Source organism: Strix uralensis, chromosome 1 (genome assembly GCF_047716275.1).
Source record: "Strix uralensis isolate ZFMK-TIS-50842 chromosome 1, bStrUra1, whole genome shotgun sequence".
Classification (NCBI taxonomy): Eukaryota; Metazoa; Chordata; class Aves; order Strigiformes; family Strigidae; genus Strix; species Strix uralensis.
Window position 1 is genome coordinate 48,265,423 of NC_133972.1, and position 27,857 is coordinate 48,293,279.

General features: G+C 37.5%; 1 protein-coding gene across 3 annotated transcripts in view; it reads right to left on the reverse strand.

Annotated features, from left to right (window-relative positions):
- The window catches only part of ITGA8 (integrin subunit alpha 8), a 114,740-nt gene that overhangs the window by 50,758 nt on the left and 36,125 nt on the right, over window positions 1–27,857 (reverse strand). For all 3 annotated transcript variants that reach the window (XM_074865064.1, XM_074865070.1, XM_074865076.1), the window contains 8 exons: window positions 18,732–18,777; window positions 16,749–16,856; window positions 9,766–9,821; window positions 9,132–9,286; window positions 7,873–8,010; window positions 7,355–7,422; window positions 6,218–6,365; window positions 199–291 (listed from right to left, as the gene is read on the reverse strand). In XM_074865064.1, the coding sequence (XP_074721165.1) occupies window positions 199–291; window positions 6,218–6,365; window positions 7,355–7,422; window positions 7,873–8,010; window positions 9,132–9,286; window positions 9,766–9,821; window positions 16,749–16,856; window positions 18,732–18,777 (812 nt within the window). The remainder of the gene's footprint in view (window positions 1–198; window positions 292–6,217; window positions 6,366–7,354; window positions 7,423–7,872; window positions 8,011–9,131; window positions 9,287–9,765; window positions 9,822–16,748; window positions 16,857–18,731; window positions 18,778–27,857) is intronic.

Consider the following 27,857-nt stretch of genomic DNA (forward strand, 5'->3'; position numbering starts at 1 on the left):
CTTTTAGAACATCAAATTGTTAGTTTTTCAGAAGCACGGTTCTGCTTCTTATTACACCAACAATTTCCTGTTCAAGTAAGTAATCTGGTTTACGCGCTGCTTGTTGGGACACATTCTGCTAATTGAATAGATTTCTATTTGCTCCCCTTTAAAATTCAATTAGATAAAAATCAGTAAATGCATCTGGTTTTCCCTTACGTTTGCGCCAGCCACCATGGGGTTCCCAAGATCACAAACCACCATTCTAGTTTCATTTTCCATCTTGTAATCACAGCTCAATACACGCAGTGCCTGTAACAAAAGGACACCAATATGGGGGTCAGAGATCACAGTGAATTTATCCAGTTAGGAAAGTGATGCCTTTTTGACTGTGACATTTCTTTTGATTTCAGACACCTGTTCAGTGCACTATCAAAACATTTAATTGGTTATTGTCAGACAATGGGGGAAAACTGATGCCAGGGAAAAACAAACAGGAAAGTTTCCCAGTACCTTAAGAGCCAGGATGAGATCACTCTGTTTCTAGTTTTAACATACTGCTTTGCTGTTGTGAATCCTTCCTATAGCCATAATGACTCAACAGAGAAAAAAAGAGTAGGCAAAACTGAGTGAGGAGAATAGGCCTCACATTAATTGCAGTAGTTGTATTACCCATCACTAGAAGGCTCTATAGTGAATTGCTGGCATTGGCAGAACTTTTTTATGGTCCAAGTCAAGAACTTTATTTTCCAACCCATAGTAAAGTACTTACACCATTAAATACTTCTGTAAAAACATAAACTGTTACCTGTGTTTATAATTTAGCAACAAAGGAGATGATGGATTTTCACATTATCAGAAATTAAGGTTTTCATTGTTTATATCAATAAGTATAATTTAACTGTTTTTCCAGCAACTATTCATTCAAAGTCCAGTTTGTACCTAACATGTCTCAGGCAGTTTTGTTCAATAACTTTGAGAATACACTCATATAATTTCCCTCTAAAACTATTAATGTAAAATGTATCCTATGTTTTGGGGGTGTTTTTAACCCTTTAGTCTTTATCACTAGTTGTTATCATCTGTAAACAAAACAGACTGTATAAAAGCAGGAACAGCTATAGAATAGTGGAAGTTAGGAGATACAGGGTAAGACAAAGCAACACAATGTGGTTTTTTTTCTGTTTTCCTCTCTGGCATATTCAATAAAAGAAAATATTTCCATATATGTGCAGAAGTAAACCAGCTTTGTAAAAGCAGGGTGCAGCTAGTTGTTGCTATAAGGCTCTCTCACTATCTTTCCTCTCATTTGTGATTCTCACAGATTAAGCAATATGTGCAAAGTCATCCTCTTTATGTAAAAAGACCTGGGAAATCTCCAGATCACTGACTACCAATTCATTCCTAGCTGTAAAAGTCAGCATGGACATGCTGACCTTATAATTTCCTGAGATTAAAAGAAAAGATAGGGCATGTCCTGAAAGGAGCCCATGTGAAACATGCCCTCAGTGTACACCTCATTGTATACTGACACTTTTACAGCTTGCTAGAAGGAAACAAAGTTTGTTACACAGCATGTTTGGTACACTAATAGCCTTCCCAAGCCCTTCTAGGGTTGGAAGTGGGGGATTTTTACACTCTTTCCAGCTGGTCAATTAAAGGTGGGAAGCAACACATGGGACAAGAGAGGGTGTTAAACAGTTGAAACCAACCTTGTCTGGAAAACTGTTCATTTTAGCTTGATGTATGGGTTTATAGTTTTGACTCTGTTTTGGGAGGGAGTTGAAATTGAGGTCTAAATGTTTGAAAATAAATATTAATCTATATTTGATATATGGCAGTTCCTTTATTGATGCTGTATCACAAACCAGCACAGAGTAAATCAGCCCTTATCACACATTTTTTTGTCCCTCAAAGGCTGAGCAAATAGAGGAGTTTTCTGAGTAGGTTTTCTGCAATTTGGAAGCTATGCTCTTAGACTGAAAATGATTAATGGCACAGAATTTATATGACCAGCACCACAAAAGCTAATTTGTGCAGCATAAAGATGTGACAAAGGGTCAGCTGTGGTAGAATTTCTTCAATACTAAGATTTATTGCCTTTGTTTTTTCACTGATCACCTTTTTGAGATGGTTAAGTACAAAACGGTAAAATTAAAACCAGGCGGGATGTAAGCAAGAGCAGAGACTTATACACGCAGTATTGTCAGTATCACTGAGTTCATATGTAACTCAACCAGATGGAAGGTTTTGCCACAAAACCGTTCTACCTGCCACTGGTAGCAATTTATATTTTTACAGCAACACATGGTCTTTTTGGCAGTCTTGAGCAGAAGCAAAACCCCAACAATTAACACATGTGCTCCCAGGGTGCATTTTAACGAGAAAATGATTGGATGCTTTAAGTAATCCAGGCAGCCTACAAACTTGAAACTCTTTCTGGTGGTCTTAGTGATGAATTACTAATTGATGCCAGAATAGTTAAGCACAACAGGCTGCAGAGTAAAACACCTCCTCTCTCTCCTTGATCAACACCTTCCAATTTTATTTTCTGAGGAAAAGTGGATGGATTAGGTACCAGGTGCCAGAATCTACCTTCTCATCTAGCTGATGTATGATGAAGTAGTGTTTGTCCTCACAAGGCTCAAATCACATCTCATCTAGCCAGCCACCATGTACTTATTCTAAGAATTTTCAGGTAAGACAAGAAGGTTTTCAGGCCTTTTTCCTATTTTAAGAGAGTATCACGCTTTCGTTCAGAAAGACATGGGGATAATGGCTCAGAGTTTATCCACTGCAATATAAATCTGGTTGTGATATGCAACAGCTCTGCAGTTTCCAGCCTGAGCAGACAGTTATGCCAAAATACATAATGTTTTTGGTGTGGAACGAATACCTGTTAGGGCTTTGTATCTGCCTGATTTACTTCTAATTATTCTGTGATAATTTGGGTTCCAGCCATTGCTATAGGCAGGATGGAGCTGTTCAGTAAGGGGAACTCTTTCACTGGGCAAAGGATTAGCACACAGTATTCAGGCAATGGCTTGGGGTTCAAATGCACAATCACACTATTGTAGTGTACGAATGTACCATACGGCAAGTATATACTGTCTCTGGATCTACTGCTGGCCATGGAAATGTGAGGTAATATAACATGGTTATACTTTTTTCATTGCAGCTAATTCCAGTAACTCCACACTTAATGCACATGCACATTTATTACAAGTCAATGAGTTTCCAGTAACTAATAAAGCTGTGGTGATTTACTCACTTACCTGGTCTTTGGACCTTCTAAGTGTTTGTACAATGCAACTAATGAATAACACATGTGATTTCATTGTAATTCACTGTATTTCATTAATCAGCTTTTGACTGAAGGAATTATCAGTATGTGCAAGAATCAATGAAATTTCAAAATCACATCCTTGACCTCAAACTTTATGGTCACACGCATTCACTTGGCTCTCCACTTGCATATGATCATGTACATCTCTGCAAAATGCTACTCTTTTGATACGGTTTGCACAGTCTATGTATACTATGCTACAGAATCAGGCCTGAGATAACAAGATAATGACAGGTGAGGTAGGTCAACATTGTATTCCATAAAGCTGAAGGGAAGAGGTAAAAGGCAAGTCAATTTTCAGTTAAGTTGTTGACTTTAACACTTTCCGATTGTAATTCAAGTGATATAGAATAACCCAATAAATTGTTCCAAAAAACCCATGTTGGACAGGAAGCACTTAAGTGATAAATCTGTTTCTCTATTAGGCAGACTAAATCCAGAGTAGTGCCATAATAAAGTAGCCTAATATCCTCTATGAGTACAGTTACTTTGAAATGATGGCAGCATATTAGAATGATTGGATTCTAGAGGTTTTTCAGTTCCATCAGAAATGTATCAAGTGATTTACTCAGCTCATTACATTTCATTTATTCTGCTCTCAGTCTACCTGTTTTGCTGGCTCTGAGGTGAATATTATTTCTGCCTTAATACAAGGAATTCTGCAGTTTGGAGAAAAACAGCTACACAGAGAACTGTAAACACCGATACATCGAACAGTCACTGAAATCTTTATACGCAGAGCTTTAAGAGCATGACTCCAACCGGCTCCACCACAAATCCACTCATCTGCTGAAATTACTCTGTACATTAAGTACATTTCAGGAGCAGTCACGGATGCCCCACTGGCCAGGTGCAGTGCAAACACAAAAATAAGAAGTGAAATCCTGACTCCACTGCAACTGACAGCAAAACATTAATTTTCATCTATGGTCCACACCTCAGAGTACCCACAGACCAAGAGATCTTTTTCCCATGTACCTCCGTGTTTACTGCATACTAGTGTGATAATTTCTTCTGTGCTCTTGTCAAGTGGTTCAGATTGACATATTTTTTTAAAGCCCTATAGGCTGAATTAATTGAGTCCCTCTTTAATTTACACTCATTTATAGTATGACCTCTAAGAATCTGGGCATCCTGGTAACACATGAACCTCTGATCACTCTGGGGAAAAAAATGAAAAAAACTGCTAGTTTTTGTTTTGAGTGGTCAAATTACTTAATTTGTCCATTTAGAGAGAATGAATTAAATGAGAAAGTAGAATGGGAAGGATATAAAAGAATGCATGAGTTTAAAAAAGTGTTTTTCCATTCTAAATTTTCTTTTTAAATTACATAGATTGTATATTCTTCTTTGTCATGTTCACAGCAGTTTCAAGTGACATACAGCAGTACAAAAAAGTAACTGAATACATACAAGAGCCAACGTCCACCAGCAGTTAAATGACAGAAAATTTTAGCTTTGTCTTTTTGAAGAAAATTTCAATATCAATTTCTTTTCCAAATGTACTTAGAAGTGAATTTTCTGGTTTATTTAATGGAACCATAACACCATGAAGACTATGGTGGGTTTTGGAGTAAGTTTCCCCTGAAATCCTTGGTAATGGCCAAAAGAACAGCCAAAGATTCCTAAAGAGCAACAAAAGAAAAAATATAACCATGTGTAGTATATTAAAGAGAACTTAAGTTTTGTAGATCACAGTCTGAAAAAAAAGAGGTTATGTTAAGAGAACAATAGAAATAGACAATAGAAAGAGGCTGGTGTCTTCACTTATTTGTTTTGTGTACAAAGATATGCTTCTGAGACGTGAGGTTGCAGAGAATTTCCATATTCTCATCTTCAGTGGCATCATTAATTCTTGTCATTTTTTTCAAACTGGGTTAAAAGCCCATTAATAAAGACACTGACAGAAGGAGAATAAGGAAATACCTTGTAAGTTACTTTCAACTTCCTTAAAAACATTTGCTTCTATAAAGGAAACTAACTTGCTTTCTCCCACTCTCACCCTTGAGGTCCTTCTGAACATTCCAGGCACTGACAGAAAAAAGCAAGCTCATGTTGCAACAGCTTGGGAGATTTATGTGCAGATGAGGCGATTCAGACTTGCTGTCCAACAGAGAATACATGATCACTCTGCTTGTTTGCAGGATAGTGTTTCGTCTTTGCTCTTAAAAACCAAACAGACCCTAAAAGGAAACACTGCATGTTCAGTACAGCTCAGCAGGACTTCAGTCAACATTAGTCCTTCTGTGAACACTGGCACATTTTACATTATAACTGCTTTTCTGGCCTATCCATCAGATAAAATAATTGACTACAAAGGAAAACAGCTTTGTCAAGTTTATACTGCAGTTAATGTTGAACCATTCAGCATATCAGAGACTGGGATACCCTTAATAATGGTAAAACACCGGTGTGCTGGGAGCATGAGACAGCAGTGTCCAAGTGTCTGGGGTTCAGCAGGGCTCATCATTAACTCTGACTGAGAGATGGTACCAAAGGATCCAAGGTTGGAAGCACTCAGGGGATTCTGCACTATCACTCCCTGCTACTGGTAGGGTTTACTAGTTCAAAATCTGAATGATGTGAATACCTCTAGCCCTAGGAGAAATGTGACAGTATTTGTGTGGTATTACAACTAAGTTAATTGCAAGGAGCTACCTGAGCTGGTTCTGTCCAGAATGGCCCTCTCCTTCCCATCTTCTGGGAACATGGACAATCTTTAGCCTGGACTGTGTAAGCAAGGATAGCAGAGAGTCAGTGAAATCTCCCTTCCTAAGAGGTACCTCTCTACTTGTTGCTTTCACCTGGTATAGCCTATATAGGTTAACCTTGCTCTCAGTTTTCCTGCTTTATTATCGTTAATATTTTAACGTTAATATCGTTAATATTTACCTTGTTGTTGCGTTCAACCCCAGTGTAATCTGCTTCAGGTGGAATCTTTATATGTAGCTCGGCTTCATAGGCTCCTTCCCCATCATTCCTTGGATTTATTATGAGCATGACATAGTTTTCTTCTCCAATTATTAGCTGATCTTTATCTCTATACAGAACATACTACTTGTCAGGAGTTAAAACATACACAATTACAATTTATGTATGAATAAAGCAGAAGAACATTTTGCTTTCATAGCATCGGTTCTGGAAAATATTCTATGAATGCAGAATAAAACATTTTTCATAAAAAATGACCCCAGGGAAAAGTATGACAGCACCTGTGTAGGAAAGAGGTCAAGAGAAAACACCACCATGGACAATCAAAGTGGACTGCCACAGAACTTGAAAGTTACTGGTATAAAATTTCACAGTCTGACTACTTTCTAACCAGACAAAAGTATTTAGTGGAGGAATTACTTGCCGTGGGGGTCCCATCAGCACTGTTCTCTGAAGGGCACAAAGGTGAGAGGATTCCAGTTTTCCCCTCATGCCCATTGTTAAATGAACAATGACAGAAGATCTCCTGAGACCTGCAATGGCACCGTGCCTTTTCCTTTCACAGCTACGTACTGATTTTGATGGCACAGAGTCAGATAACTGTCAGAGCTTCCCCACTTGTCCTGCTTGGCATATTTCTCCCTCCATAGGAGGAATTGTTGCCATGTTTTGAAATTCTTTTATTCTGAGATTCATTTACTTCACTGTGTACTGAGTTCAGGAGAATTGTGTCCCAAGTTCAAAGTCACTGGCACACTGAAATAAAGAAATTTAAGATCTCTTGAACAACAATTTGTATTATCACTTGGCATTCAGAGAACTAGAATCACTCCTAAAAAACACTTGCAAACTATTTTTTCTATGATAACCGTTAAACATCATGAATGTGTCTGACAAAGATACATTTTCAAGTGCATATTTCTCCCTTTCTTGGTTTTCTAGATGAAATGGATGTGCAAATTAAAATCTGGAAATCAAGTAAGAATGAATATCTATAGCAAAACAACAGAACTCTGTCCTACATATTTCATTCTGTTAAAACAGTTAGAATCAGCTGTATTTTGTTATATACAGCATCACTTATTTTATTTAACTTACGGCATAGCAGAAAGCTGCAAGTCAGGAATGCACAAGTTGTCCTCCCCGCAATCAACCAGAATGTAAGCCTGTATTGTTGCAAAATAAAAAAAATATAATACAGTTAGTACATGCTTCAAAGTCCAAATCACTTAATTAAATATCACTAACCTGTATGTCTTAAATATCATTAGCACTGCCCTAGTGAATTAATTTCTTTCTCCTTTCTGTAAGTTACTTTCCACGTGAGTAGTTGGAGACTATTTAGACTGTCAACTGCATCCTTAGCCAAACAGTATCATCTTTCAGACCCTTTCCCACGCTAACTTGGCTTACATATTCTAGAATGCAATCAAAAGTGTGAATGCATTAAAAGCCTACTTGGTTCTACATTTATATTCATTTTACATTTTGAATTAATTAAATCCTTGTTGTGTCACTTCTGGGCATGATATTCTGTTTCAAGGGAGATGACACACATAATATTTGTAAATGTTTTCCCATTTATGTACAGAAAACGTGGCATGCAAAATTCATACCTGTTCTGTTATTGAGCTTTTCTGGTAATAGTTCAGTATTGGCTTCACAGTCAAGCCATCTTCAAAATTGGATTCATCCAAACTATAATTCAAGTTTATATTGATGGGAGATAATTTATCTCTAAATTCTGTTTCATCCTGTGAGTGACAATCACATAATAAAAAACAATGGTTTAATACAATTATTTCAGATTAATATGGTATGGCAACAGATTCAGACTTTAGTCTTCATTGAAGGTAAAGATATGGTTCCTTGACAGCTGCTGGCCAAATTCTGACTGTATGTAGTGTCACTAGGAAAGCAAAGTGACTCACCAGTAACTGGAATGCCCAGAGCACATTGTCTCCACAGCCCCAAATCTGGAAGAAGTTGGCTGAGCTGAGTAGATTTAGAATTTTTTCAAAGAATTAGCCTAAAATGAAGCTGTTTAAAAGAGACATAGAGAACCAGCTTCTATCAGCTACTGCCCACCTTCCTTTCAGAATGGAGGTAGGGCATGTGTGGAGGTAATACTGTTGGTTTGTTCCATAACCAAGAATTTAGATGGATTAGCAATGGTAAAACTCTACCACCTTTATTGCCTAGATACTTCCTTACATAATGCTTGGGACTTCTCCATTTCACCTCCCACTGCATTTCTAGGACCAGCCTTGGAATCTGCTTCAATTGCATGAGGTAATTTCAGCTGCAAGTGTGACTAATGACTGTTTCTCCTTCACAACTTCAGTTCCACAGTTTTAATTTTTCTAAAAACATTTTAAAATATCTTAAAAATATTTTTTAAAATATATGAATTTTAGGCCAATGTTGCTCGTGACACTCCTTCAAAATATCTGTTGAAACTGAATTGGCACGACATTTAACATGTTTGGTTGATTATCCCACTGTGAACACTATAAGGAGAGCAGTCTTGCATTTTTGTATCAGGAGATGCAGTAGTTAATCAGAATTCCCAGAAGAGCATGAAATGAATTATCTGTGCACAGAGGAACTGTACACTCTTCAAAGGAAGTCTTTCTTTTATACTTACATTGACGAAAGATAAGCTGAAGATTTACATAGAAAATTTTGCCCAGGTAGAAGAATGTTCTGGACACCCAGATGAGGCCTTTCTTATCTCACATTTCTGTAATTTTGGGATCTAAGAACAATGGAAATTGTTCTTCCTTTTCCAGTGGCTCCATTTTTTATTATTATCTTTAAATCCCTGACACTACTCAAATGATGATGACAGTCCAAAATATTTTAAACAACTTACTCTGAGATAAACAAGGAAGTCCTGGCAATGGAGCTGTTTCTGTCTTTCCATGACAATGGAGAAGTAATGATGTGACTGATGGTAATCGAAGAAGAGGGTCCTCTTAACAGCTCCTTTCTGTTTCAATGAATCTAATTGCAATTCACCTTTCAGCACTAAAGGATACAAGTAAATCAAATATTTATTTAATATGGAAAGAAAAAATACTGAACAATTCATTATGTATTATTGTTAATTACTCTAACAAAGTCTTCCAAGCAAAACTAATCCATGCTTTAAGTGCCTGTCTGTTTAGCAGCACACTGGTTTTTGATCCAAAGTATGGAATGTGCATAATTTAAGCTTTATGATTTCATTTACAGATCATACGTGTACAGGACTTCCATCTCTAAATTTTTTTTTAATTTTTATTTTTTTCAAAACAGAACATTCTCAACAGGGTACATTCTTGGTTTTATTTGGAAAATGGCTTAAACTTAATCAAAAATCCTTCAAGTGAATAATACAAGCTTTGTGGTTTATATATATATGTATATTTTAAACTGTATTTTCTTGTCTTAGGAGGATCTCACGCCTATTGTCTTTCAAGGTGTAAGAAAAAGAGTAAATTATAGGAATATAAAACATTTCTTACCTATCTCATCTGAAATACTTTGACCTTCAAAGTCTGCGCAGACTCTTACAGTAAAGCTACATATAAAAAAAGTACAAGTAATTATTAGCAGAAAGAGAGCTGACCTGGGAATCAGCAAAAATCACACCTTTTAAGTTTTCTTTTCCTTTTCTTAAAAAGATCTTCATTGTGATCTGTATTTAGCCACCTATGATATTCCCTAAATTAGCAAGTCTCCTAGGCTTCACTAATAATCAAAGAAGACAGGGTCTGAATATCTTCCTGGGAGAAGTATGGAGAAGAGTCTCTGTTCCTACTAATTCTTGAGACAGCCTACAGAGATCACCCTTCTAATACTATTGGCAAAGTCGGGTTCCTTACGTCGAGCTTCAGCAAACCACCTTTGTATAAGGCTGTCTGCAGAAGTCCTTTCTGGTGCATCATAGTCAAATAAGAAAAATACTTGAGCATGTAGTCAACACTCAAACTGTTTTCTAGCAAATCAAAACACACAGGATACCAATGTATTCCACTGGCATTACTATAAGACTTTCGTGATTTCAATTTGTTCCAAACATACCAACTGAATTGTTCCAATTTTTGTGGCACAAGGCTAACCAGAATGTATTGTATTTAATTTGCTAATTTTGTAGAAGTTGGCAGGTACATGACCTAAATCAGAGCATAGAGAAAGTGGCTATTCATGTTCATTATTTAGTATGTGAATGCAACACATTCTACAGAATGCAACACATTATAAGTTAATTGTTTCTCATTTGCCTGTTCAGAGTGTGCAGCAAGCTTTTTTGAGCCTAGCAATATTCACACCACAATTATAACTGTATTATACAAACATCACCTCAGCCATAACTAGTTATTTCTCATAATAAACATTTACTTCCATTTCTCTGTAAGACAGGCAATAGATTTGCAGTTACACTCAACAATTGACAGGAGAAGCCTTTTATAGTTTTACTGGCTGATACTTTCTAACAAGACTTACTATAAAAATTAATTTAAAAACCTAAAAATTATAAATGCTTATAGAAGAGTTTCACTTTGTAAGGAATCTATGCAAGTTATATAAATATTTAACTGAATCACATTTTTAAAAAGCTTCCACAAATTACTCTGGATGGCTAGGGAAAGTTATAATGATGCTTGTTAATGCTATTAGCAGGGTGTACTTCCCTGGTGAGTGACAAAACAAGAAATCTCTCACTGGAAAGATGCTCTTGATTTTTGATTTTTGCTGTCACACTCCACAAGGACTTAGTTCTCCACACCTTTATTCCCACAGAAGTCCCGTATAATGTAAGAAAATTGCTCAGATGAAAGATTTGGGACTTCCTAAAATTTGCAAGTGTCCCTGGTTACCAATCATTCTTAAAGAATATTTTCGTGGCTTCAGAAAATGTTTTGTCTTGTATATGGAAGACTCAGCTAAACATGGATTGCACGTCAGCACTGGAAGATGTGAAATCAGTTTGGGTTAAATAAAAACATATTTGAATTAGCCATTGTTCTTAAAATCCTTACTACTGTTACGCTATATACTAACTTCTCCATGCAGTGGATTCAAAACCAGTAACATAACCTTTAAAATAATCTGTAATCACATTCTAATTGCATGTTTGCTTCCTCTGACAAATGTAATGAAACTGTGCCATGCTTGGGACATGTCACTCTCATGACTGTATTAAACACCTTTCTCTTGGGCAAAAAAATCGTCTTATGCCATTAAACTCTACTTAAATGTAGCCTTCAAATGGTCCATGCAGAACTTGCAAATTCAGTCATATTTCTACTTTACAATTATGAGTTAACACATGAAGAACCAATTTCCTAATGCACAAGGACAAGAACAACAAAAATGAGAAAATTGTGTAATTGCATACATGCAATTTAGACATCAGGATTCACAGGACAGTCTTGCATGTCATAGTGTAAGAGTGTATTTTCTCAAATACAAACTCATGAAATGCCATCATGTATTAAACTCAGTGATCTTGCTTTGGAAGTCTCACATAATTTTTGCACTGTCATGTTTAAAAAAACAGTTTAGTTAAAAATCCAGCTTGAAATGCTTTACCTGTTAAACAGCACAATTTCAGTGTATGCTTATTTTACTGTAATGAATAGAATAATTCACTATACACATTTGATAACCGAAGTCATGTATCATTGTAAGAGCCAAGATTTAATCCTTCCACTCCAGGCAGAGCATGTCAAAAAGGGAATGGCAGTGCAAAAAAGCAAAAATTTGGAGTTTATGAGTCTCCCAGCCTCTGGCCATGCAGAATTCTGCCACACATTTGTGATTTTATGGATATTTAGTTCAGAAACAGTTCTAAAGACATCACAGATTTCGATCACAAACCCAGAAAAATTTAGATTTGCTCATCACCTTGACAAGAAGATGCTGTGGAGATGTCGAGGGATGCTTTAGCTGTGAGAAAAAGAAAAGCAGAGGGAAAGACAGACCACAAAAGAGGACGGGAGTCTAAAGGATTTATGAGATTTAAGATCTGGCTCCTAGGCACAATATAACAGCTAAGCTTTCAAGCTTGCATGTAGGAGCAATCAACCAAACAAGACAATTAACAATCAAAGGAAGAAAACTTCAGCAGATAGGAAACAACTGGGAAACAGTCCACCATCCTAAAGCATATGAACTTTTATGTGTTATCAATCTTGCCTCTCTGAAGAGATCCCCACATCGCATTTATTCTGCAGTGTCTGTCATCTCTATAAGCTTATGGTTTGAATAGTATTTGACTGTAGTTACAAAACAGAGGGAAAGCCTTAAAAGTGAACACACTAGCTTCTCCTCATAATCTTGGGGCAACAAAGTAGTTTGTTTGAAATAATTTTATTTTTAATATTATTAGAACAAGAAGCTTAAAAATATTCCTCTTTTTTGAAAACTACTCATGGCATAGACAGGGGTAGTCTCTTCAGAAGACAAACCAAATTACCCAATATTACTCAAAATTCTTAGAAAATCAAAAAAGTCAGTTACCCCCAAATAATGTTTTCCAGACTGCAGTTTGTACCAGAAATAATTAATTTTGGTCTGGCTATTCTAGTAGGTGAAAAAAATAAGAAACTTACTTCAGGAAGTGAAAAGCAAGGAATGACCAGATCCTACCAGATGTGATTTGTCATTGTTAACAATTTCTTTAGCACACAGGATTGCACATGAAGAGGAAGAGTGGATAATGCCTTAGCAGAAAGGCATTTTAAGTTTTGATGCTATGGACTGCCATTCTGTGTGAGGTTGGTACCCAACCTGCAAGGTCACAAACCTCTACAGAAGACTAGCAGAAGCTGTTATTGCCTACTGATGAATGACCTTTAAACAAACTGCTTCCTCTTTGAAGAATAATACATAAAAGCAAGTCAATATACTTCTATTATGATGCTCTAATACTTGGCCTGCTTTTATATTTTGTTATGCCAAAATCTAACCCAGTGACCCACAGTGACCAACATGGAGCTTTAACACTGAAGGCTTTCCATGGCTAGGCTATGTCACATGGCCAGGCTGTGGTAACACAAGGGCTGCTAGATAATGCAAATGACTGCCTTTTGGATGTCTCCAGGGCTACTAAAACTAGTAGCATCAAATTACCCAGCTGCATTCCTGGCACTGCAGAGCTCTGCAACAGAGCAATAGGCTTCCTGGGGAGCAACTGTCACCACCCGCTTACTTTCCTCCCATCAGCCACGGAGATGTGAGGCTTGCATCTTCTGACTCTTGGCCACATGACTTTGCTATCTGACTCATGGAGTCAGGCTGGGCAATAGTCTATGGCAAATCTCACACAAATTCATCTCAACAGAGTGCAAAGGCCCTTAGGTCCATATCCATGGGGCACAAACCACATCCAGTTTCAAATTAAGTCAATGGGAAGAGAAAATACTAGCAGTGGAAAGGAGCAAAATTAGGAAAACAGTCCAAAAATTATGCAGTTAGGAAGGGCTGAAACATTACTGGTCTTGGATTTTACATTTTTGGTAGGAATTTTGTATTCAGCTTTTTTTGAAGTGTATGTAGAAATGTTTCATTTACTGAATCTAGCTGACTCAAGATTATAAATATTTTATTACTGTTTTAATAATAACACATTTGGAGATAAAAGCACGACAACATTTTTTCAAATTATTTTTTGATAGTAGGAAATTGAGGATCAGAAATTTTAAGCAGTTTGCCTCTGGTTTAGTGGCCTTACAGAAAGTGGATAGCTGGGTTCTCTGAAGAAGCCTACAAGGCGTATCTCAGATAATACTTCAGATAATATCTCAGATACCTGAAAACCGCTAACAAATAAAAAATATATTCTGAAAATTGACTTTTTATCATGACCGGATACTTCTGTGCTACTTAACTTTTGGTAAATCAGGTAACTTCTCTGACCTCTTGCTCCTCTACCAAATGGAAGTTACAGTATTGGCACACTACCTCACCTTAGTGAGAGGCAGAGTAAATAACATTTGCAGATACAATTTAAACACAAAGTAGCAACAAAGTAGCTAGTGGATAATCAGGTCTCAAATGGTAATAAAAATACCAACGCAAAGATAAATTAGACCTCTTGATAGATGGAACCCAGTCTTGGACTTAATAAATCATACGATGTGAAAACAGCTTTTGAAAAATGTAAATGTTTGATTTATTTACCCCTTTTTACAGAAATTAACCTGCATCTTTCACACTTAAAAAGTCTTTTTACATTTTCTTTAATAGCTTCAAAGTTGCAGAATTTGTTCCAAACTTGCTAGTTTGGGGAAAGAATTATATGTTACTAGAAGTTCAGGACAATTCTCTTAGACTGTGCATAAGAATGACTTTTTGTGTATGTTTTCTCTGTGCTTCAGCTTTCCAATTTATATCATGGCAAAAATAATGTTTTCCTTATACTTGAAAATGTACAATAATCTACATTATTCATACAGACACACTTCCCGAAACTTTTCTGGTAGGAGGTTTCCTTTCATTCTAATTTTGCAGTGTCAGTCAGTAGACATTTTATACAAGTTGTACAGCTGGCTAAGAGATACAGAAATCTATCCCATGGGAGTGAGGAATTCTCTGCCTGTTGGAGTTTCCCTACTAATTGTTTTCATATGTACAATACAAGATTATATCAACTACAGATATAGAGAAAAATTACAGCATGGAAAGTAGCAGCTGCTCTTCAGTCATTCTGTAATACAAACTAAATCTTTAGGGAAGAGTATTTTAGAATAAAGCAGACAGAAATTAAATTATGCTCCTATTAAAACTCTTGTAGATATGAACCAAACATCTTCTGTAACACAAAAATCAATCGTAATGAAAAAACTACATGTTAAAGGAGCATACCTTCTTTTTCCTCCCTTTTTTAAACAGTAACTCACAGTAGGAATACTTTTTCAAAAAAGATGTTTTTATTTATTTCTCTTGTGCAAAAATCCACCTTTTAAAACTGAAGTTCTGAAAAAACATAATCTGGATCAATGAACATGCTTCAACCCAATGCTGATATTTTAAATTTGCTGTTATATCATCTATTAAAACAAAAGGTGCTTGTATCAAAAAATCAGGATGGATCTTGTTCTCTACGATTTTCTACACAGGATGAAGAAATGAGGAACTTTATGGCAAATATGAGAACAGCGCAAAAGTGAAAATCTCTTGACAGCCCCATCCCAGATGCACTGGAAGCCCATGTATTTAGTGGTTTAAGTGTATCAGAGTTGAGTGCCTTTACGACTCTTAAATAAACTGCTTCTGGTCATGATTATTTTTTATGGTTCATATTTATCAATTTGTTCTACGGACTCTTTTGCGTACTCTTACATTTCAGAAGATTTTTAGAACTCATCTCCTATAAAGAATGTCTCTGGTGTGGGGAATCCCTCTGACCACCTCTGGTTTAAAAGCAATGCAAAATTTCTGCAGTCACCTTATCCTCTGAGTCCTCCTTTACACCTTGAGATTCGTTTTCATCCAGCCCACATCCTGGCAGGCTTTCTGCTTCTGATGTTGTTTAAATGAAATGATATGACTAGTTTTTATGTCTTAGAAATCTGTTCCTTGCAGTCCCTCTGGCAGGACTTAGTGGTATTTTATATTCAACTTGCATGTGTTTATGCTCTGTTTTGTTTTTAGTTTCCTCATTTGTTATGATTTCCACTTTTAAACAGTTTCTTATGTATTTGTACTAGCCTCTTTTATCAACCGTTCCTGGGGCCCTAAGTAACTTTTTTTTCTAGTGCAGTAAATGTGCCTTTATGTGGTATTATGTGCTATTAGATAGCCTCCAACTGTCCTGCAAGCATTTTATATTTGTAATGGATCATAAATTGTTTTAATTAGCTCCAAGTTTTTGAATGTACTTTTTCTTTTCAAAGTTAAATGCTACTGTGGTGGAGGGTTTCTCTTTTAAAGATAAATGCAAAATTGTCCTGTACGACACACTAAAAGGAAGCTTTCCTCTGACCAATGGCGGCCAGCAACAACATCCTGTGAACTGCTCTCAGGATGGACAGCCAGATATCTTCTCTCTTCCACACAGGACTGAGATCTCTCTCTAACAGAAAATGGTGGACCCACCAGCTCTTTGCATCACTTTCACTGTTACATTTTCTCAGCAAAGATGTGTGTTTTGATAGATCAATTTTCGGTGTTTTGTCTGTCTTAGCTGTTCCATATTTCATTTATCCAAACATTGCATATGAATTTGCAGCTTGATCCTAGAAGACACTGAGCATTCTCCTATGCAGAAGGAGACTCAGCGTATGAAGGGACTCAACTTTTAGATAGTTCATTTTGAGAATCTGTGAAGTACTGGAAGATACCAAAACCGACTCTGTTCTATATAGGGTTTTCTGTTGCACTCAGCATGTTTGAACATTTTTTTCGAACTTTAAACATGTTCAACAAAAAACTGCAAAAAAAGTTAGGAAGTCCTTTGAGAAAGAGAATGAGAATGTTTTTTGTCTAATCGTGAACTTACCAGGCCACCAAAAGCTGAGAACCAGGCAGCTGACAAGTTTTGTTGTCGGGATTCACAATCATGGGGTTCAGAATGAGCTGAGCATTTACTGTCACAACAGGTCTGGCTCTGAGGGACAGAAATAAGGTTCACTGCATACAGAAGGAGCACATTAGTACAGCAGTTACAGCAGAGAAAACACTTCACTGAGACGGCCACAAAGAAGCTGGAAATGTAGGGTTACTTGGGAGAAAACACTTATAATGCTGCTCCTACCCAAAAGAACTCTTTTTTTCAGTCAGAAACTGTGATACCTCCTACTATGACATTTTGAAAGTTCTTCACAAAAAAATCACAGGTTAACAGCATCACTGAAACAGTATCCTATCGTTAACCAATAGGTGTGTCCTGGGACCAAGGCAAATCAGACACATTTCATAATACTGGGTTTTCACAAAGGGAGAGTCTGCCTTTTGGAATTTACAGCAGTCCTTTGGCCATTATTTTATATTGTTAGATTTGTTTTATACTGTTTCCATTAACAGTGACATATTCAGACTTGCTATCTCTGTTTAAGATTCTTAAAAAAATAAATATAATTTGGTTAAAGTAGATCTAGAATATCTTGAGCCAATAATAAACTCTGTCTGACATGTCTTGAGACAATTGACTTTGGAAATCTGGAATAATCATCACAAAATTCTGCTGAGTATGTGAATATACAGTTGTGGTGGTGGGAACCATCCCTCTGAATAACAATCTGTTATTAAATAATGAGATAATCTATAACTGAGAGCAATTTAGAAGACAAATGAAAACAAGAAAGGGTCTACATTCTGTTTTTTTAAGACAGCAGTACTATTTTACAGTAACTTACAGAATTCTGGCAAAACCATCTTATTACACAATTACTTTCCTCATATTTTAATCCACAGCTGAGCTTTTCTGATTACTTCTCTATATTACTTCAGCAAGCCATTAAAAAGTAAAATGACTTTCTTCATTTTTGGACAACAGGGAAAACCTTTTTTTCTAGCAGATTTCAGTTAATAAAATTCTGCTTCTCCAATATGACAAACTGCATATTAGATACACTCTGGCCAGGAAATGGCCTCCTGCTATTCACTTTCTTACATTAAATAGAAGACATTTTTTATTGCTATCTAAAATACACACTGGATCTAATTCTCCGATGCTTCACATCCTGTGCGGTCATTCATGCCACTGCAAAGTAATGCACTGCAAAGTATTTGCATGATTCTTCAATAGGGACATTCCTGTTTTACAAAATTCTTATGCCTTGACAAACATTCAGTCAAGAAGCAGAACACGCCTTCTCTCAGTCAGGTACTGTTGGAATACAGACAACAAGATGACAGACAGGAATCAAGAAATATGACTACATTGTTTGCAGCAATGGATGGTGAATATTTAAATCCAAAGAACTGTTGGCATGGCAAGACTAAGAGGGCAGCAGCAGATTTTTGTTTATTTATTTGGTAGTTTTAATTTATACCTCTAATCAAACAGTGCATTTAGTGAAAATCCATAGTCAGCAACAACTTTGTGATCTGTAGAACAGGATCTCATACATTTTTTCTAAACTGAGGCTAAAAGTAGCAGTCTTTATTTTCAATAAATAGTTCACATCTTAATGTGCACAACTTCTGAAGAATCAGTCACTTGAAAATTTCTTACTAGCACCATTCTCCCAGGAAATAAATTAATTTTCAATGTTATGCTTTTTAAATTTCTTACAATTAACTGAGTCAAACATTCCATAAGTTTCTTGAGCTAAGACTAAGCATGGAAATTTTCATTAAAAATGACAAGTTTTGAGCATGGGAAAAAAGCATTTGTTTCTCACAAGATGCTTAACTTATCATCTGTAATGAGCACCTTTTACACACTGCACCAGGGAAACATAAGAATGTGAAATTTGTTTATTTGCAGATCTCCCACCAAAGCTGTAAAATAAAAAAATCTATTGGATTTACCACGTACCTGTAAACAACTGCTTTTCCAGCTCCAAATGCACCTACAATTAAATCTGGAAAAACAAAACAGCTTCAGAAGAACTATATAGAAGCCTCTCATGCATTCTTCTTCCAGTCTAAATTAGATTATTTATATTAAAAATGAAGTAACATAAAAGAAATGTGATAATTCCTTTGTAAGTAATTTTTTCAAAAGTGTACCTGAAAGAAAACATTTCAGATTGTCAGAGATGGCCTCATAAATGTCTTGGTTATATCCAGTAAGTGCCAATCTATTTAACACAAGGTCACCCATGCCACAATCTTGCTTCTCTCCAACTTGTATTAAAGGCGAAGAAAGATGCCATTAACTCCTACACATTTTATTCCAAACCATTTAATTGCCCATTACACAAAGAGATGCAAATCACTTTGTTGTCACTGTCATACAGGCCATGTGGAAAATTTATGGTGTTCCTTCCTTCCCATCCTGCTTTGTGTTTTAAGTAATTTGTTCATTACTTTAAGCATTACATCTCTGTGTACACGAATACAATGCACATGTCAGTGGATGGCTGAATTCATAGTTTCTAATGTTCTCAGCATTGTAGCAGCATGTGCTAAGGCTTACAATAGTTACCTGTCTAAAGCCATCTTTTTCCTCATCAGTCACCATCTGGAACAGATGGGGTCAACAACACAAGCACTACTCCGGGCCTTGGGCACATCTTTGTTACTGGACACCAGCCTGGGTTGGGAATCTACAGTCCCAAATATTTCCTTTTTGCCTGGAGTTTCCACACAGGGCTCTCTGGAAAGATCCAGACTGGCTTGCTGGACCACTCAGGCCTACTGGAAAAAAGCTGGAGCCAAGCAGTGAGGAAAAAGGATCAACTTTCCTGCTGTCTCTAGCTGAAGCACAGTTCAAGAAAAGGGAAGAGCTTTGTTTCCATCTGGGCACCCCTTTCACTCCACTGTTGTTATCATACGATGATTTACACATGTCTAATTCAGTAGACCCGAGTCTTACAACAGACCTTGCAGTGGTACAGACTGCCAACCTAAACTGATCTAAATGAGTTAATTAAACCAGTACTCAGGGTTGTAAACAAACCCTTACTTGCTGCTTCCATAGCCTGAGCACTGGTTTGCTTAAGAAGCCCTGAAGTCATTGGGCATGATGCAAATACAAAGCTTTGATGCTAATTAGCCGTGTGGGTTTGAGCCAGGTCTGGCAGTATGTTTTCCAGCACTCTGTCTGCTTTCCAGATGGTCAGAATTTCACAAGTTTAAACAAGTACTCCACATGGCCAATAGCCTGTCCTACAATGAATTCCACTGAATAATGTCCTAACAGGAGCAGGCATGGAGAGTTTATGGGTCTGAATCTCTTTTTGTACAACATCTACTTCCATTGGCCTTAGAGAAATATCCTTCAGGGTCAGGAATACTTTAAATAGCAGAAGAAAATCAGTGTTGTTTCTATCTCCTTTTTGGGACAGTTATGAGTCCTTTTTATTAGCAGCTTTTATAGACAACTTGCACAGGGTACCAAAACCTAAAGATATCTTCCTCTTAAATAAACAACTGATTGAGACATAGTCATCACCATAAAGGCTACACAGCACACATGGCAGAACTCTTCCTGGCAGCTTCCTGATAGCAGCACCCATGGTAACCCCAAAAAAAGATTTAATATTCAGTTGGGTTTTTTTGGTTTTGTGTTTGGAGTTTTTTGTGTTGGTTTGGTTTTTTTGGTTTTTTTAAAAGGAAAAAGAAACATTATGTTATGAACAAAAACTGAAAGAGAAGAAGCAAGGGCTTTCCGTTCCGTTGTTCCCAGATGGATGCTCTTTATGAATTCTGCAACAGAATTAACTTAGGATATATACTGTTTCACACTAGACTTGATAACTCAAAAGGTTTCAGTACAGGGCTATGTTATGGCAGAGACCAAACAGGTGGATATCCAAGACTTATCCAGATCCTAGTCTTGTGATGATTTCATAATCTAATCTTTTATTAAAAAATAAAGCACTCCAACCCTTCATAGGCACAAATGAAAGCTTGAACACACAACTTAAGTAACCTTAATAAAATGTAGCTTGTTTGAATCTGAAGGTAGAAAGAATGAATCTGTGAGATAGTTAGCCTCACTAGTACGAGTGAACTCTTAATTTCAGTATCTACAGCTGTGCAGACTTAGATCCCCACTATCTCAGCATCCCCCACTTTAATATTAAAGGAGATTTTGTACATCTGCTTGATAGTTAAATTCTGGTTTCTTTGGGACAGAGGCCAGTTTGTTTGAAGACAGAGTGTAATGGGTCTAGAGGGGCAATGATAGGCCCAGGCCACCAAAAGATTGATTTTCCATGAGCAATTTTCTTCATTGCCACCTTGGCCAGGTTTGGAGACACAGCAAAAAAGATGAGGACATTCAATCATGGCACCATCACAAAGGCCCTATTTGAGCAGGGCAGCCACGACTGTGCTCATCCTGCTCTCATTTGGATGCTCTTTTTACCTGACATCCTTTATTCTCTGGTCTAAGCCATGTTTATTCTTGACACAAAGAGCTTGTATGAGTGAAACTACTAAGTAGGAAAAGTGGATTTACAAATGACTATGCAAACAATAAAACATAGCCAGTAGTGGCATCTACGATCTAATATAAGGACCAAGCCATTATATATTCAAGCAGAGTATTCACTGGAAGATCTATTAGGGATTTTGCTTTGCTTCTACTTGTTCTGTAACAGAGCTGTAGTTTTATTATTCTTTCTTTCATTGCCTTGTGGGGTGCAACTCCTATACCCGTCATTGGAAAAAAATTTTTCAACACTGATATGAATCCATGAGATTTGAATACACATCAAATCCAAGCACTTTTATAAGCAGAAGTTTTGAATTTGTTGTGTGTTCTGCAGAAGAAAAGTTACTAATAATTTCTATGAAAAAATGCATGAGATGTCTAAATTATCTGAAGTCTGGCATCTTTCCCCTCCTAAAAATAGAGAGAAGTTGTCTTTATTCATTGCTTGTTAATGTTACGCACGCAATGTCACTGATGCAAAGGTCATTAGCTGAAAAATAAGGGTTTAACAAGCAATTTGGAATTACATATCAAAAAAGCTAATTTAACTGCTTAGAACCCTTCCAAACAGAGCCTGAAGAAAAGTGTATGAAAACCTTTGCTCCTCTGCATTTGTGAGGGTATTTTTCAAGTCCAGATTAAAATGTGTATAAATAAAGAGAGAAAGAGAGAAGCATCAGAATCACAGAATCTCCTTCACTCCTCATTTTCTCATATTTCATGTTTTCAGGAGGATGACAGACCTCATAGATTTAAGTAAATGACCACTTTGAATATGTCATCTCATCGAGAATATACTTTATCGGCTGCTACCCTTTAGAGAAGCAGGTATCTGTAAGGAGGGGCTGGTGGCAGCAGCCATGCACTTCTGCCTCATTCATGTTGTGGAATAAATAAGCTGTGCTGTCACAACTACACCGCAAAAACTAAAAAAAGCCAAGCATGGTGTGACTCTGAAGGAATTTTCAATTTGCCTTTCAACACAGCTTGAGGGTTGTATGCACTAAAACCCCAACTGGTGAAGTTCATAGAGCTTAATCCCAAAACAAGTGTCCTTGGCATGTACTTAACTGAAGTCATGGGGCACTGCAAAGTTAAACAATCCTAATGCTTATTTCAAATTTTACTTTGCTTTGAAGGGGAGGTTTGCAAGATGTTGTCTGGTGAAAAAATCCATTTTCTGAGATAAAATTACCATAAAAAGTTAAGGAAAGAGTATTCACAGATGGCACTGAAAGGCGTACTGGATTTTGTAAGCTTACCATGTGACAAAGGGCAGAAACTTGCCATGATGGTGACTAAGCCTTCAATCAACTGGAGGAAGTAGGAAGATCAACAAAGTCCAACCTCCAGCCTCAACAAGATACTTGAGCAAATTCTTTGATCCCCTGGTATTTTTAAAGGACATCTCCATCACCTGTGAGAGAAGCAGCCCCAGGGAGTCTGAGCAGGGAGGAACATGCATCGTGTTCAGCACCCCACACTTGGTTGGAGTCTGCCCAGCAATCCCAAAAGCAATCGCAAAGGCATGGTATCTCATCTCACTTCATGGGGGATGGTGGCCAAGAACAACAGTCAATGAAGGACTACATAATTGGCACACACTACACTTGTGAGAAACCCCAAAATGAAACAATAGATAGCTGAGTCACCTCCCCACTACAACTCTACCAGGATACAGGCATGAAAGTGTTGACTTTATGGACTCAGAATGATTTGTCGACAGCTTTAAACATCACTTTATGTAGTCAGTCAGTTTAACTGCATAGTATAAATAGGGACTGGAAAACAATTAGAATCCTATCTGAGTACAGGTGTTAATGGAAATTTCATAAAAGAGAGTGAGAAAACCACATAAGTGGAAAACCTGTTAAAAAAGTCTTTGTGAACCTTTTTGTTTTGTATTTCCCTCAGCAGATCAGGTGCCAAAAAGGCTCATGATCAGATTTCTATTTGTTTTCTAGGATTTCAGAGAGCACCACACTCCCAGATCTCAGTAGGAAAGGTCACAGAATAAAATTTCCTTTAAATGGCCATTACTTTAGGCTTGACCATAATAAAGGACACAGGATTGTCCAGTTCAGCCAAGTTTATTCAAAAATTTTAGTTAAATACTACAAACAACCATCACCCAAAACAGAGTCACTTTCTTCCAATCCTACCATTCTCAACTGCCTTGATCCTTCTCTGTTTTTCAACCATTCTGGTAGCAGGTTTGTTAAGGATAACACCTAAGGCTAATTCATTTCAATGCTCCCCTTTTGTCTGAATGAGTCCCTTTCATAATACAATGTTATTATTCGCTGTATTACAAAAAAATGCAAAAGAGGGCAGTTAATGCTCTATCACTTCAGTAAATCCCTACTTACTGGGATTAATTGCTTTATTCTTATATTCCATTGGGCACAACATTGTGATTTCATTAAATATCTTAAAGAATTTTATAAAAGCATACCTGTAAATTACACAGATAATTTGCCATAAAATTAACATATTTATAGGAGTCTCTAGGCTTGTCACTACATTTTTGATTGATTACTCATGTGAAAACAGAATCAGCTGGTAGAAACACTTCAGCTTTTCTGTATTTGCTGGCAGAACCTATGCCCTTGCTCTGGCTCCCACGCACAGCAGTTCTCTCTTACCACAGCAGATGCAGCTTCTCATTGACTTAATTTGTTTGTCTTCCACAAATCTCCTGGACCAACTTCATAATTTAATCATCACTAGATTACGATTTGTGATATTGTTGGCACAATGCCTATTGTTCTCACAAAAAATTATGAATGCTAAAGAACCATTGCCTCTCAGAAAGGAACTTGAGCATTTTCTTCCTGTTGTTTGAGTTAATGTACTTTGCAGATGGAGCTGTTAAATACTCCTATTTTAATAAGATTAGACTGGATTACTGAAGTTCTGAGGAAATTTCGTCTGATTATCACACTTATTTCCTTCTTAAAATGTTTCTAGAGTCATTTGTTTCTATTAACTACATGTTATTCTTAAAATAATAAGTCAAAAATAGCAAGGTGTGAAGATGCCTTTGTACATTTCCCTGTGCTGACAAAGGCTTGACTAAAAATAACCAAAAGAACAGGCCAACAGCTGCACTTGTATAAAAGCGGGATATCTTGAAGATGAAGCTTCAGTGGCACTGACTCCAGAGTGACTCTAAGTTAATAAGAAAAACTTACACAGGTGTCTAAACAGGCAGGGAGCAGAAACAATAGTACATAATTTATTTGAGCAATTAACTAACTATTCAACAGTCTTTGAATAGTGAATTCATCTAAAGCACTGCTCTGAATCCACCCACACTGTTAAAAGAAACTGGTTAAATCATCCTGGTTCACAAACACATTTGAAGAAACCACAGTCTGCTGGAGGATATGCCACAAGAAAAAAAGCAAGCTTAATGAGTTAAGTTATTCATTATAAACTATTTGCTCAGCTATAATCAGCCATCAACTGGCTGAACATATGCCGAAACGTGAGGGTGGAAACCTTACAGCCTCCAAATGCCTGAGCCCTGCGCAGATAGATGAACCAGCTGGAAGTGCGGCACCATCACCTAGATAATCACAGACTCCAAGCACTCAGTGGGGACCAGCTTTGAATGGATGCCCAGAAGACAAAAGAAACAATTTTCTTCCCCATTAAGCAGAGTTATGGATTTCTTCTGTTCTTATGAAAACTGAACTATGCTAATAGAAAAAGACAAATACAATTATTAATAAAATAAACTACAATTCAAAATACATGCCTAAGCTGAGGCTTCATTCCCTGCTCCAGGCCTTGATGACACAAATAAAGCTCAGGATGGAGCAAAGGGGCCCTGAAAGCCCCAGATTTACTGAGGAGTGGAGTGGAAGCGGAAGCTGTGTTGAAAGTTATCATCATGTTGCTCAGATAGTCCAGCATAGAAGACGGTCAGGAAGGTTACAATGAGGCAGGGATTTCAGAATATCTTTATGCAAACCTTGAAGAGCTGCTTTACCAAGAATCCCAGAGCTATATAAACTGTGTTATGGGCCTCACCAGTACGGCCTCAGATACAGCATGATGCTGCTTTTCCATGTCCTATCCTCAGCACGGAAAAGTGCAGCACAGAATCTCACACATAATTCCTTCCAACTACTGCTGTATTTGCACTTAAACTGACAAAAAAAGTCCATCATTTACACTTTTTCACTGTGTTCACTGCTCACCCTGCCTTTATTTCTTTAATTTCCTTTATTTTTTTGACATGACTGTCAATCTGAAGTAATGGCATTAAGTCTGTATTTAATATAGCAGCATAAGTGAGTTCGGATCCTCTCTTTTCAATGTGTCCTTAGAATACAAGTTGTCAGAAAACTGAAATGTATCGATGTTACAGTTATGTCAGTGTTAGTAAATAAGCGCCAGAGAATGTGCCTGTGTGCCGCACCTGCACTGTCTGCAGTGGTATCATTAGAATGGCCCTAAAGCAGTTGGCCCATGCCAATTATTAGTCTCCAGAAGAGAGCATGCAGCAACCCTGTTTTGGCAAGAAAGTGAGTTTGATAGTATGGACAAGGACTGTTCAGTGACAGTTCAGAACCAAAGACAGCATATTTAATTTACCAGTGTAGATGTAGCTTAAGAGGATTAACTGGTCTTTTCCTTCAAATACTGGGTACATATAGTATACTGGAGAGATCCTGAGTATCTCAAGTAAGTATGCTACAAAGCTTGTCAGTGTCATGCTTGGAAGACCAGGAAAGCTGCACGCTGTTTGTTCCCCTGAATAGTCACATCAAAAAGCACAGAGCTGGCTGGGTACATTCAATCTATCTGACTGACATGCTTAATCAGCTTCCTCTTACTGCGTCCCTCTCACTAGCCTTATCTGACTATGAAGTTTGGTCAGGTTCTGCCTAACTCTTACATGACTACAGAGAAAGAAGCATCCATCCATTCATTAACACCATCACCACTGTTTGGCATTGCAATTCTTCTGTTAGGTGAGGAACAGCACTCTGCTTGAGACTGAAGGGGATGAACACCACCACAGAGAGAGGGCAGCTGCATGTCTTTAGAGCAACACAGCTGTTAGGATGATCAGCACAGTTTTCTGCCTCTGCTGCTTCCCAGGGTTTAAAGTTTCACACCGCCTCCAAGCCTGCAAAGCAGAGACTACCATATTATCACCCCTGTCTGTGTAGATAAAGGAACAGTTCTGGGCACATAACATCTGGAGCGTCTGCGAGTATGACACAATTTACAGAAGTCCTTCCCTGGAAAGCTGTGGAGATGTAAACCAAGGGTTGTGCTTAATAACAAAAACTAAATCTTCCCTGTTGAAAGGTTAGAAAAATCCCTGTATTTTCACAATGTTGAGAGTAGAAGTCTGTTACTGCTACAGTGATAACATCTATGCCAGGGCAGCTGAAGACAGATGGTCATTACACTGACAGGACTGCTAACGAGAAGGAAAAGCAGCCTGTCTGCATGCTGATCCTGCTAGAGAAAGTTTCATTTTTAGGTACGATGTTGACTAGGCAGCCATCCAGCTGCCTGTATCCTGTGCTTTGTGCAGTGAGTGGCTACACAAGCAAAATGAAAATATAGTCAGGGCATGAGCTTGAGCACTGTGTTGGTACTGTCCAGATTTTTATATTGTTAGCACAAACTCTGGTCTGGTTTTAGTGTGTGAAAGTTAGTACTCTCCCACATAGTGGTCAGGAATGGTCTGGGGAATAGCCTGGGCCAAGGACCTTTCCCAAAAGGCAATTTGGATATAGGTATCCTGTTTCAGTGGGCAGGAGGGTTTCATCTGATGGTGGTGAGCTGTGCTGTGCCATGTAGCCTCAAAGCCAGACCACAGTTCCTGTCTCACTTTATTTTCTTGCACAAACATAATCACTGATACCAATGAAAAAGATGTGGGGTTATTTTTTTGTCAAGTACTAATTCTGATTTTCTTCTCCGTGGGGAAGATACAGCTTTTTTTAATGTTGGATAAGTTCAAAACCTGGGTCAATGGTAAAATCTTTGTTAGAAGCAATGCTTCAGCCAGACATGTCACACTTTACACACCGCTCTTTACATAAAAATGTATGAAGAAGATGGAGCAGTGGTGGCAAGACTGAACCATCATCTGGTACAGCAGGACTGGTGTGCCATTTGCCTCTGCACAAGGAACAATTAAGTAAATTAGGGTTCCTTCCATAGGATTGCTAAAACATATGGCCGAGAGATGGAATATGGCCAAGGGGTAGAATATGGCAGAGGTCTGTAAAACAGGAGTGGGCTAAAGAAGAATTGTTTACTGTCTCTTCAGTATAAGAACTAGGGCACATCCAAAGAAACTGTCCAGTGGAACATTCAAGATTTGAATGAGATGCAGTGAAAAGAACTACTTCTGCACAAAACATGCAGCTAGGCTGTGGGGCCCCTTAGCACAGGTTGCTGCAGCTGCCAAAAGTTCACACAAGTCCTACAACTGATTGGTCAAATTCGTGGAAAAGTCTGGCAAGGGCTACTAAATTTGAAGATGCCACCTCTGACCCAGGGACACTTTGCTCTTCCAGTTGG